Here is a 14,198-nt window from a genome sequence, read left to right on the forward strand (position 1 = left end):
AATTGCAAAAATGATCATGAAAAGGTACACATTATTCATTTTAAATTCCAAAATTAAGCACGGTTGGCATACATTTACTGATGTACATTAGCGAAGTACAGCAAAAGCTCACTTCTCTGTGAACAGTGTCAACATTACATGCGATGCCATCGTGTTCTGCGAAAAGAACATGTTTATTCCGTTCCTACAAAATAACATAGAGAGTCCTCCAGGAAGGGCGTCATTTATCGTGCTAAAAATAAAGGTTACCTACAGTCACGAAATCTAGAGACAGGCAATAACCACATCAATGGTGCCACTGACTAAAAGCCGAATGAAAAACTGCATCATCCATAAAATGCCAAATATAATCCATCAGGTACGATGTTGTCTCCATGTAACCACCAATCTTGCGTGTGCTGAAATGTAGTCGTACCAAGTAAATGTAAAGCAACGAGAATGCACATATGCAACCTTTTATAAAGATCTCATCAAATATATCGGTGTTTGAATGGGTACATTGATGCCATTGGTATTATATAATGCGGGAAATTCTATGAAGCGGCCTAGAGATAAGCTTTCAAGTGATGGGAACATGGTCGGTACAGTCGATAAATGTTATCCATATAAGTTACGCAGTAAAATCAGCTCGCCTTTGCTTCGATTTTGTCTGCAATATACACTGTGCCACAGTGCTCAGCGGTTAGTGGGCCTTCGCTGGGTTCCTCAATAGCAAGAGAGAGAATCCACCGGGAGTTTGGGTTTTTATCCTTGTAGAAACGAAGTTCGCATGGTGTCACCAAGCACAGATGACGCTAATTATCTGACAAAAGGCACTGCTACTGAACAAGGGCTGAAGGGGGGGGGGGGGGGGGGGAGGGTACTGCTGTCATGCTAAATGCTTAAGACAATCCACCAGGTACACTGTCATTTTGCATTTACAACCAATCTTGCCTACGCCTAACTATAGTGGCACCAAGTAAATGCCAAGGAAAGGCAATGCACCTCAGCGCGCCTCTTTCATAATCATCTCACCGAGGAAACTATACTTAATGGCGGTTCTGCAGGAATACTGCTGCCACTGGTATTTAAAAATGCAAAACAAGATTTAAAATAACTAACATTTCGGGGTTCTACATGCGAAAACCACAATTGGGATCATGAGGCCCATCACAGATCAAAGATACCATCAAAGATACTATTGAATGCGGGTTTAGCGTAAACAATTATACTTTTGACATTTAAAAATGCAGAAAGGTATTTGAACCGGCCCAGCGTTACAATCGACTTTAATTTGTAGAAAGTACTATGGTAGGTATATATTTGCCCATACATAATTGATGTGCTATAGATAGCGTACCTTTTCTTCATCATGGCATACGATGTCATCGGGCTGAGTGCAAAGGACACTTTCAGTCGGTTCCTATAACACAAAGAGACAATTGACTGAAAATCGGATTGCTTACCCAAGTCAAAAAACGTCAGTTTCGCACGAAAGACGAAGCATCGATTGCCATTTCAAATTATTACAGCTATACAAACTAAGGAGAGCTGTTCTATCGGCCGCATAAACATGTAAATATTCCTTTACTAAATAAATTTCGAAGCATGGTGTCACGCACGCATCGGCTAGCAAGAACCCATCTCGCTCGATGACCGCGGAAGCTTCCTGCCAAAACGCTGGCGTGAGGAAGAGCGGCAGCAGCAGTTAGCGCATTGCCCTTCGTGCTGCCTCTCACTTCAACGCGAACTAAGCGGCGAGAACACAGCACCCACGAAGTCATCAGCTTTAATTAAGCGCCTAGACTCTGTACCCACCGCAGATCGCTTTCAAGCTGGTGCCCGCGTCGCCGCGCTCAGCCGCGCCATATGCGGCCGCCGCCGGAGTAGAATGCCCAACTTCTGCCTAGCGCGCGACGGTGTATGGCGCGCTTTCTCCCGAACCTTACTCCCATGCGCAGGCGAGATCGAGACACCATTCTTCTCGGCTCACTTTCGCAAGCTTTCACTCGCACCCTCAACATACTGCGCCCGGCCGCGATGTTACCACACTTGAACTTTATATCGAACATCCCGGCGACGGCGACGACGATGGTGGAAATACGCCTGGAGTGTCGATATATTTGCGCAATAAAACGAATTCCGCCTAGTGCCGCCAAAATAGACATATGTCACCCCTTCCAAACTATTTCATTAAAGGTGCTTTATTTATTTATTTATTTATTTATATATTTATTTATTTATTCATTTATTAACATACCTACATTCGCCCCGAGGCATTGTTGTAGTTTGGTGTTATACATGAGCAAACGCAAAAAGTGCCAAGCACGGCATAAAAAATGTTTGGCGTGGTTACAGCAGTGGACACAGATTACAGTGGAACCAGCAGGTGACAGCGGCACACTCAATGAAAACAAATGAACACATGTTTCACTCATGCGCAAATGCTGCCAAAGCGCAGCAGAAAACATTTCATTAGGGGTGGTGACAACAGTGTCGGGAAGGGCGTTCCACTCTTTAATAGTTTAGGCAAAAATGACGCCTTGAAAGCGGGCGTACGGCATGAATATTCGCTAATTTTATTGCTGTTGTCCCTTCGTCGCATACGTACGTGGGGGGCTGAAGGTACACATGTCGGTTTATTGCCATCTCTTCACGCACAATCTGTTTCACAAATAAACACTTAGAAAAGGTGCGCCGGAGTTTTAGAGTGTCCCACGAGACGAGACAGTGTGCTTTAGACCTCTAACGCTAACATCACGACAATACTTGTTAGTAACAAACCGCACAGCACAATTCTGTATTGCCTCCAACTTGTCCAAATTTTAGTGTTCGGGTCCCAGACCACTGCAGCGTACTCTAGAATTGACCGAACATTAGAAAAGTACAGAAGTTTTTTGACATCTTGAGGGCCTTTTTTGAAACTCCTTTTAATGACATTAAGAACACGTCCGGCTTTTAAAGTGATGTAGTCGACATGTTTATTCCGCGAAATGTCGGAAGAAAAAACACCAAGATATTTTGCCTGATCTACTTTTTCGGTTAAAACATTGTCTAAACTCTAGTTGTGGAGAATGTAAGCGCGCTTTCTGCTAAAGTTAATATAACTACATTTACTGGGATTGAGGTTCATGTGCCACTTACGGCACCAAGCAAAACTATTCGGTCAAGGTCACCCTGCAGGGACAAAGCATCAACGTGACTGTCTATGTCCCTATAAACCACGCAATCATCCGCGTATAACCGTATTTTCGATGTAATATTCGAGGTGATGTCATTGATGTATATGAGGAATAAAAGCGGTCCTAAAACAGACCCTTGCGGTATCCCCGAAGTGACAGCAGCATGTTTTGATTCATAGCCGCTTATAACCACCTTTTGTGAGCGACCCGACGCATGATGCTGCACCCAGTGAAGCATGGAATCTGGGAGGCCAAGGTAAGACATCTTAAGGAGTAAGACAGTATGGGGAACAATAAGGAAGTCTTGTTTAAAGTCTAATAAAATGCAGTGCACTTGCTTTTCAGCGTCAAATGACGAAAAAATATCATGGGAAAATTCAAGCCGCTGGGTGACACACAAAAAGCCCGCACGGAATCCATGCTGGGCCCTGAAGAAGTTGTTCTCCGCTAAATGGTGAAAAATGGCCGAGTATACCACATATTCCAGTGTTTTGCAACGCACACTAGTAAGAGATATGGGTCTGTAATTTTGTGCATGCTTACGGGTACCTGCTTTATGAACTGGTGTGACATTTGCAGTCTTCCAGTCCCAAGGAAGTTCACCGGAACTGAGGGACAATCTAAACAAAGGGACAAGGTACTTAGAAATAACGGATGCACATGTTTTGGGGACATAGGACGGCATGAGGTCAGGTCCAGTAGCGGAGTTTGGCTATAGGTTACACAGAAGTTTATGCACGCCTTCATAGGACACTGAGATTTCGGGCATTTCCTGGTTAAAGTAATGATCGGGCAAAGCATGGACGCCCTTAATAGGTGCTCAAAATACTGACTTAAAGTAGTTATTGAAATGATTAGCATTCTGAATGTCATCAATGATGTCACCCTGGGGATCAGATGTTGTCGGTATTGAAACTTCCTCTTTGCCATTTGACTTAACAAAGTTCCACATCTCTTTGGGACATTGTTTGAGCTTGTTTCCCAATGATGAAAAAAACACGAATATTTTGCTACCATAATGTTTAGCCTAATTTCTTTTCCTAAGGTATCGAGAGTGCAGAATAACTTTTCCCTCGTGTCAGTTTTATAACTGGAAAAAAGCCATCGATTTTTATTTATTAGAGCTTTAATTTCTCTGGTGAGACACGGGTTGTTGTTGTTTCTTTATATGTATTAGGAGATCTGTTTGGAAGGGATATAAGAATCGATGAGGTCAGCTAACTTGCCCTTGAACCATTTCCACAGCTTTTCAACGTTATATGTTAAGCTTAATTCAGAAAAGACTTGAAAGTACTCCTCCAGGGTCCGTATCATTGGATTGTGGTTTCCTCTTTGGTACATGAACACTTTCCGAGGTCCTCAGATAACGGGTAACGGACGCTTGCAAAAATTGTTTGGTTGCTACCGAAAAGCGGCTGAACTGTAGCAATGCGAATGGTCCGCATTTGTCCATACAATGAAAATATCGTTGAATAGGGATGAGGTGTAAAAATTGTTACAGCGCAAACACATATTGCAACCACAAAGTAACAAAGACGAGACACAAGCGCTGTTACTTGTTACTCCCTGTTACTCCTTGTTACTTTGCGGATGTATGTGTTTGCGCAGTTACATTTTTTAAGTCAAGTAAGCACCAACTCGCCCAGAAAGCAGTTTTAATGAGGGATGAGGTATGTACCGCTTATCTCTCCTATTTCATTGCCACCATAGATGTCATTGTAAGTATGCTCAGCTACGGACCTGCTTTCGTTAATCTCCTAAGATGCAAGAAGGAAGTAATCTTTCCGGTTCAGCAAAAGCAGTTTTCATCTTAGATGTGCTATGGTCACTGTGCTGTTGCATACGGCTGCCAAGCGCTGATGATTATTATAACAATCTGCTCACCTCTACTGTGATCATATTATTATCAATTGTGCCACTGCTCAATGGGTCCCGGAAAACGCTAGTTTCGTTTTCTTCCTAGAATAAAAAAAAACTACAGTGGAGTGAATCTGCCGATATGACTTCATTAATCCTGCTATCACTGGCAGGTAAAGAATGTACTTGTCTAACACCGAAGTATAGGGAAGCAAAGGCTACTCAGCTCTAATATAATCATATCATTGTTATCAATGACATCGCTTTCCCGCAATGAATCATGAAAAACTTCAGTTTCACTTTCTTCCTAAAATAGAACAAATCATTATCGCACTTAGGTTTACTGCTATAAGACCTGAAAATTGTGCTCTTTGTCATAAAGCTTTGAAGACGAACTAGGTGGTCAAAATAAAGAGAGAATAGGAAAACATTAAATTGTTTCGACTGATAAGAATAATTAAAAAATTACGGTCAATGTTCTATTTTTTTCGTTTCAAGCTGGAACCTGAGCACCGGTACATCAGTGTGACGTCACAGATGGCAAAGTATCTTTTCATTCTTAGGTCGTTATTTGTCAGTAAATGTTCGAGAAACTTGCGCAGCTTAGTCTTATTTCTTAAAAATGTGCTGTAGTCTATTTTTGCCGATAAAGAAAAGTAACTGTGCCCGAAGCAGATACCATCAAAATCCATGACGTCATTGAAAGCTAGTTCAGGAATTTCAAGGAAGCGTCGCCACCACCTTTTCATCACTCATTTTTTTCTGGCTTAGAAAGCATCTTCTCCCGGTATTACCAGTGTGTTGGCGCGCGCGTGTGGTATATTTTTTTTTTTTTGCTGTAGCAGGGTAATTTACTAATTTCATTCAAATAATTTTTGTCTTTTGTATCTCTTAAATATACCGTTTAAGTGCCTCACAGCCTTAAGACTTGCCGAGTCTGCGTCATCCTTTGACGTGAGCGAAGCTACAGTGTGGAGAAGATCCCCATATTCGAAAATATATGCCAGTGCGCCTTTAAAGCCAGAATTTCCTTCCAGTTGTATTTTTTGCAGTATTTATCAAAAAATATTGACGCGTGTACTTATCTTTATCGGGCAATCACGTTTCGCCGCCTAACAAATGTAATCGCACAGCTTGGGACGCGCCTGCATGTAGCCGAAGTTTCTGGAAAGTTATCGATGCTTCTATCCGCTGTCTGTTGTCGCCGAACCTTATGTTATCTGATTTCATCACCTGACGCGAATGGTGTAGAACTTTGTGGAAGGCACGCGGGTCCGAACGATTAGTCTGGAACATTCGACGACTGTTCTTTAAAAGCCGACGTGCTTGACCCGCTGATCAGATTTTGACGATCGCCGACCGTGTTCGCCGCCATCGTTGTGCTATAAGTGTAGCCTGTTTTGTGGGCACAGGTTCGCCCAATAAAAGTTAGTTTTGTCGTTCACAGTATTGCTACTGTGTTATTCACCGTCACTACCACGTGACATCTGGTGGAGGTCCTTGTGCGCTCATGTAGCGAACGCGCCCGCAAAGCCGCGATCCAAGCCCGAAGCCCGAGGACAAAACCGACATCGCCCAAGACCAGCGTGCTAGCCGCAGACTGCAAGGACTGCACCAGAGCACAGACTTCTACCTGAGACGACAAACAAGATCATAGTCAAGACAACCCCAATGGCTGTGTCAGCGTCCCCCGTTATCCAACAAACTCGGGGCCCACCGACCTTCCATAGAGCAGCGACTGAAGACCCGGAATCCTGGCTGGAGACCTACGAACAAATCGCGACATTCAACAACTGGGACTCCGAAGACAAGCTGCGGCATGTCTACTTCGCCCTAGAAGACGCCACCAGAACGTGGTTTGAGAACAGGGAGTCGCCCTTGACAACGTGGGACCTGTTCCGTACCGGCTTCCTGCGCACCTTTACAAGTGCGGTGCGCAAGGAAAGGCCCGAAGCTATGTTGGACGCCCGAGTGCAGCTACCAAATGAGAACGTTGCCATATTTACGGAAGAAATGAGCCGTCTATTCCGGCACACCGACCCGGATATGACCGAAGGAAAGAAAGTTCGCCTACTCATGCGTGGTGTGAAGGAAGAACGTTTCGGCGCAATGGTACGAAGCCCACCGACGACTGTCGCAGAGTTCCTTCGCGAGGCCACCGGCATTGAGAAGACACTGGAAATGCGGAACCGGCAATTCAACCGCCACACGAACTCTACAAATTATGCAGGAATTCAATCACTGGCCACCGACGATCTGCGCGAGACTATCAGAGCTGTCGTACGGGAAGAGCTGCAGAAGTTGTATCCGAGGCCGCACCCTCAAGGGGCCTCAATCGCCTCAATCGTCAAAGATGAGGTTCAGCGATCCCTTGGAGTTCCTGAGGTGCAACCAGAATCACCGCAGCCGCAAGCAATGATCTACGCCGCCGCCGTCGCCCGCTGTCAAGGCCTCCCTGCGCGACAGCGCCAGCGCGCCCACCAGTCGCCCAGCGCACCTACGCGAGGAAGACGGACATTTGGCGAGCCCCCGACCACCGCCCGCTCTGCTATCACTGCGGAGAAGCCGGCCATGTGTACCGCCGATGCCCATACCGTGACTTGGGACTGAGACGGTTCGCCGTCAACGCGCCGCATCCACAGCTTGGGGAGCGCCCACGTGACATCGCCGGTTACCTAGCCGCCACTCAGTGGAACTCTCGACGACCGTCCCGTTCGCCGTCACCAGGCCGCTACCTGTCACCGCAGCGCCGACCATACACTGGTCCAGCCCGGGGCCGCTGTGCGAGCCCATATCCGGAAAAAAAAAAGCAGCAACCGATGGAGGTGCGGTTGCTGTTCGTCGAACTGGCGAAGATCCTCCGCCACCGACGAAGACGACGAAGAAACCATCTCGACGACCTGATGATGACACGCCGCCGTCCCGACGAAGTCCGGAAGCCAAGACTACACCGACGAAAGACGACTTGACGACGCGACGTTCCAGCTTCAGTTCAACACGACGCAGCCGTGATCCGACGCCAAGATCCAGCTGCAACGCCAGACAAAGAACCACCGACCTCGACGTGCTTCTCGACGGCCACGCAGTTACTGCCTTAGTGGACGCAGGGGCCGATTACTCCGTAATGAGTGGACAAATCGCCGCCCAGTTGAACAAGGTTAAGACTGCATGGGAGGGTCCCCGAATTCGGACCGCTGGAGGACACCTCATTACGCCGACTGGAATCTGCACGATAAGAATTACCGTTTATGACCGGACTTACCCTGCCACCTTCGTTATCCTCCAACAGTGTTCGCGAGACGTCATTCTCGGCATGGACTTCCTGAACCAACACGGCGCAATCATCGACCTGAAGTCGAAGTTCATAACGCTGTCGGACGATCAAGCGATACCGTCGGAGAGCTCTAGTAGTCACCATGCATTAATCGTGCTCAAAAGTCAAGTCGGCATCCCGCCTCACTCCAGCATTGTCATTTCCGTAGGCACGAAAACGCCTGCCGACGTAGAAGGCGTCATCGAGGGTGATCAACGTCTACTGCTAGACCGTGAAATTTGCGTCGCAAGAGGGATCGCTCGACTGCATGGAGGGAAAACTGAAGTGTTGCTGACGAACTTCAGCCAGGAGTTCAAGCACATCAACAAGGGCACGACGATCGCGTACATCGAGGAAATTCTGGAAACCAGTAATGCGTTCGTCCTCTCGGATTCCGCCACATCTACCCCGACGACCATGGTTCCCGAACCAGACTATGACATTAATCCAAGTCTCCCCGTGATTAAGGAAGAGCAGCTCAGAAGTCTGCTCCGACGATACAAAGGCTGCTTTTCGGCGTCATCGAGGATTCGACAAACACCAGTCGCCAAGCATCGCATAATAACCGAGGAGTGCGCTCGACCTCTCTGCCAGAGCCCTTACCGAGTTTCGCTGCGAGAACGTGAAGCTATAAGGTAGCAAGTCGACGAAATGCTGCGCGACGACATCATCCAGCCGTCGAAAAGCCCGTGGGCATCCCCTGTTGTCTCGGGGAAGAAAAAGCACGGCACCTTACGTTTCTACGTCGATTATCGTCGACTGAACAAAATCACAAAGAAGGATGTATGCCCCCTACCACGGATAGACGACGCATTAGATTGGCTCTGCAACGCAAAATACTTCTCGTCGATGGATCTCAAATCTGGCTGCTGGCAAATAGAAGTCGACGAGAAAGATCGCGAAAAGACCGCGTTCATCACGCCAGACGGCCTCTACGAGTTCAAGGTCATGCCATTCGGACTGTGCTCGGCGCCTGCAACGTTCCAGTGCATCATGGACACGGTGTTAGCAGGATTGAAGTGGCAGACCTGTCTTGTTTACTTGGATGACGTCGTCGTCTTCGCCGAAAATTTCGACGATCACCTTTGGCGGCTTACGACAGTACTAGAGGCCATCAAGTCATCAGGGCTAACTCTGAAGCCAGAAAAGTGTCGCTTCGCTTACAATGAGCTTTTGTTCCTAGGCCACATCATCAGCAAGTCTGGAGTCCGCCCCGACCCACCGAAGACGGCTGCCATCGCAAAGTTCCCGCAGCCCATCGACAAGAAGGCAGTGCGTAGATTTCTTGGCATGTGTGCCTACTACAGCCGATTTCATGATGATGATGATGTGTGATGTTTTATGGCGCAAGAGCCAGGTTTGGCCAAAGAGTGCCATGACAAGTGGGTACAGCCGATTTGTCAAGGACTTTTCACGTATCGCTGAGCCGCTGACACAGCTAACTAAATGTGACGTCGAGTTCAAGTGAGAAACGCCGCAGGCCATCGCATTTCAGGAACTCAAACGACGCATGCAGTCGCCGCCCGTACTTGCGCACTTCGACGAGCATGCCGATACCGAAATCCACACTTACGCCAGTAGCCTAGGCCTTGGTGCCGTGCTAGTCCAGAGAAAAGATAAAGATGGTAATGAATACGTGATAGCTTACGCTAGCCGGTCGTTGTCAAAAGCGGAAGGCAATTATTCTATACCCGAAAAGGAATTCCTCGCCATCGTTTGGGCTACAGCGAAATTTCGCCCGTAGCTATATGGCAGGCCATTCAAAGTCGTCAGCGACCATCACGCTTTGTGTTGGCTAGCTAACTTAAAGGATCCTTCAGGACGGCTGGCGCGGTGGAGCCTAAGACTGCAAGAATATGATATCACTGTAACCTGTAAGTCCGGACGAAAACACTCTGATGCCGATTGCCTATCACGCGCCCCCATTGACTCGCCGCCGCAAGATGACGAAGATGACGACGCCTTCCTTGGCATTTTAAGCGCAGGAGTCTTCGCTGAACAGCAGCGAGCAGACCCGGAGTTTAAAAATCTCATCGAGTACTTGGAAGGGCACACCGACGTTGTCGCTAGGGAATTTAGGCGAGGATTATCTTCATTCTCGCTTCAAAACAACCTACTCGTAAAGAAGAACTTCTCACCAGTGCGCGCCAACTACCTTCTTGTTGTCCCGTCAGGAATTCGTCCAGAAGTATTGGACGCCCTACATGACGATCCGACAGCTGGACACCTCGGATTTTCCCGGACACTATCGAGGATACAGGAAAGGTATTATTGGCCGCGCCTGACCGCCGACGTCGCCCGTTATGTCAGAACATGCCGAGACTGTGAGCAGCGCAATCCACCACCGACAAGGCCAGCCGGATTAGTACAGCCAGTCGAGCCTCCTTGCCGACCATTCCAGCAGATCGGGATGGACTTGTTGCGACCCTTTCCGACGTCAACAACCGGAAATAAGTGGATCGTCGTGGCGACGGACTACCTCACCCGCTTCGCTGAAACTAAAGCACTGCCGAAAGGTAGCGCCGCCCAAGTGGCGAAATTCTTCGTCGAAAACATCCTGCTGCGACATGGCGCCCATGAAGTCCTCATCACCGACAGAGGAACGGCCTTTACAGCGGAGCTCACCCAGGCCATTCTGCAATACAGTCAGACAAGGCACAGGAGGACAACTGCCTATCACGCGCCGAGGAATGATCTTACGGAGCGCGTGAACAAGACCCTCGCCGACATGCTAGCAATGTACGTCGACGTCGAGCACAAGACGTCGGACGCGGTGCTGCCATATGTAACCTTCGCTTACAACACGGCGGTGCAACAAACAACACAGATCGCGCCATTTAAGCTGGTTTACGGCAGGAACCCGACGACGACGCTCGACGCCATGCTGCCGCACGTCACTGACGAGGAAACTCTTGACGTCGCTACCTATCGCCAGCGCGCCGAAGAAGCCCGACAGCTCGCCCGCCTGCGAATCAAGAACCAGCAGAGGACCGACAGCCGACACTACAACCTTCGACGACGCTTCGTCGAGTACCAGCCCGGTGACCATGTTTGGGTTTGGACCCCTATACGCCGACGAGGACTGAGCGAGAAGCTTTTGCGTCGCTATTTCGGACAGTACCAGATCATCCGACATATTGGCGCACTGGACTATGAGGTCATGCCAGACAGCATTTCGCTATAACAGCGGCGCCACTCACGACCTGAAATAGTCCACGTTGATCGACTCAAGCTGTAGTACCAGCGTTAATGAACTTTGGGGCTTCGCGTAACTGACCTTTGGACTGTTTCTTTTCGTTGTTTTGTTATTTATGTTTATTAAGTGTCCTTTTGTGTTTCGCTCTCTTATATTTGTAGCATTGGGACGATGCTTTTACAGAGGGGGGTATTGACACGTGTACTTATCCTTATCGGGCAATCACATTTCGCCGCCTAACAAATGTAATCGCACAGCGTGGGACGCGTCTGCATGTATCCGAAGTTTCTGGAAAGTTATCGAGGCTTCTATCCGCTGTCTGTTGTCACCGAACCTTGTGTTATCTGATTTCATCACCTGACGCGAATGGTGTAGAACTTTGTGGAAGGCACGCGGGTCCTAACGATTAGTGTGGAACATTCGGCGACTGTTCTTTAAAAGCTAACGCGCTTGACCCGCTGATCAGATTTTCGACGATTGCCGACCGTGTTCGCCGCTATCGTTGTGCTATAAGTATAGCCTGTTTTGTGGGCGCAGGTTCGCCCAATAAAAGTTAGTTTTGTAGTTCACAGTATTGCTACTGTGTTATTCACCGTCACTACCACGTGACAATATTGAAGACCTCATTAAACATTTGCTCCCAATAAAGCTATGTTTTAACCTCCTTGGTTAAATCAGTAAAACTCACCGAAGCTGCTTTTCAGCGACTGTCATGGAAACAGCAACATGATTCCTGCGTTTTAGATGTGGGCTGTTAGAGGGGAAAAACATCTAATCTTGGTCCGCATTTTGGAACGTTCCGCTTCCTTTTATTACTACAGCAATTATGTGGACACTTCAGGTGGCTTTGTTTTGTCGGCGTCGCCGTCGCCGTGAACTTCCGTATCAAGTACAAGGGCGATAAAATTGTTGCCGCGCGCCGTATCCTTATGTGCAAGTGAAAGCGCGCGACGGTGAGCCAGCGATCGCGGCGTAATCTCACGCTCGTGCGGCAGGGAAGCGGGGAGGAAGCACGCAGTCTTCCGTCGCGCGCAAGGCTCCGGGAGGATGGTATGGAGGCGGGGCGCGCTTTATTCCGGATGGCCCGGGAGGGCACGCGCGCACGGCCGGGCGGCTGTATTTTGAAAGCGATCTGCGACGGGTGCGGGGTCCGCGCTGCGCGGTGTTCTCGCGGCTCAAGTTCACGTTGATGCCAGCGGCAGCACTAAGGTCAATTTGTTCGCTGCTGCTGCTGCGTTTCCTCAATGCAGCATTTGGACTGCGAGTTTGTGCGTTCATCGAGTGCGATGCCTCCACGTTTTCTTGTGCGTGCGTGACACCATGCTTGTTAATTTACTGAGAATGCCTGGGCTTACAAATTGATATGGCCGACAAAACTACTTTCCCTACGTCGCATAGTTGTCCACTAATTTGCTATCGCAATCAATGCTTCGCCTTTCAGGCGAAACCGAAATTTTTTCAATCTCCTTTTCTTATCTTGCAGAGCGCTGAGTAGCCGGCTCCCGCAATAATGATGGGGAGGTGGCATGCAATTTCAGGGCCAATGATGGAGGGCGAGAAGAACAAAAGGAAGCTGCTCTTTCGCCTTAAAGGCGACACATCGAGAGCGATAGCAATGTATTAGACAAACACACAAAGTAGGGTTCCTATCTTTTATTGGGCATATATAATGCAGCAAGCGTGCGCATACCAATTAACTTGGCAAGCGTGATGTCACGCGCACCTAGACAAACATGAACAGATCTGACTTAATGACTGCGGACACTCACTGTCAGTACAATGGCATGATGAAGGGCGCAAACAGATGGGAGTGAACGCTTCTACTTCCTCTCGCTTTAACGCGTCTCCGAAGGTTGAAGTACCGCGACCTGCAGTGCTAGGCGCGCGGAAAGACAGCGCCCACACAGCTACCAGCCATCTCGGCTCGCCTAGAGTTTGTGCCCACCGGAGATTAGCTCCGAGATAGCGCACGGGCGGTGTACGTGCTCAACCGCGCGGACAACCACGTGCATCTACGACAGGGCTGGCCGAGACTTTTGCTAGCCCTGAGCCTCGCTAGTTAAGCAGGCGCACCGAGGAACGCCGCATTCTGTTGACTGAGATCTTTGAATGATGTAAATACCTGCATAAATTTTTTCTTCCTTCCTTCAACTTGCTTTAATGACTGCCCCGGCAAGACACCAGCTTGAGATCACATCGGCCACGCAACCCCTGTCCAAACAATATGCGCGCGCTTTGCACAAGTGCGTATGCGCGGCCGTACGATAGACGTGATGCCACAGGATATAGGTACGTTGGTTTGTCGACTGCAGTCTCACCGAGCCAATTGTAGTAGACCGAAATACATATGCCTGTCTCCACACTCATCATTTTCAACTTGTCCTTGCTAAGTACAGCTAGCTGCTGGCCGATTCTGTGCACTGCGGATTGATTCCCTGGACACACAGGCGTGCGCACACGGGCCAGAACTCCGCTACATGGAGTGTTATATGGTCCAGCCTGTGCGTGTGGTCTGGCCGCTCAATCGGATGACGTTAACTGACATAAACATAGCGACAGTGAGCTGCGCTTGAGAGTTTTAGGCCAGTCAGTGCACAAATCATCGGCAGGATTACGACATTGCCTAGGCCACTAGGCCTAACCTGTGCTCCGCTCCATCGGGAGTTGGCGG

The 14,198-nt window shown here is 48.5% G+C and overlaps 1 protein-coding gene across 1 annotated transcript in view; it reads right to left on the minus strand.

Annotated features, from left to right (window-relative positions):
- LOC129385921 (uncharacterized) overlaps positions 1-14,198 on the minus strand; it is an 81,166-nt gene that overhangs the window by 39,608 nt on the left and 27,360 nt on the right. The window contains exon 9 of the mRNA XM_055073083.2: positions 1,340-1,402. Within this exon, the coding sequence (XP_054929058.2) occupies positions 1,340-1,402 (63 nt within the window). The remainder of the gene's footprint in view (positions 1-1,339; positions 1,403-14,198) is intronic.

The sequence above is a fragment of the Dermacentor andersoni genome, chromosome 7 (genome assembly GCF_023375885.2).
Source record: "Dermacentor andersoni chromosome 7, qqDerAnde1_hic_scaffold, whole genome shotgun sequence".
Lineage (NCBI taxonomy): Eukaryota > Metazoa > Arthropoda > Arachnida > Ixodida > Ixodidae > Dermacentor > Dermacentor andersoni.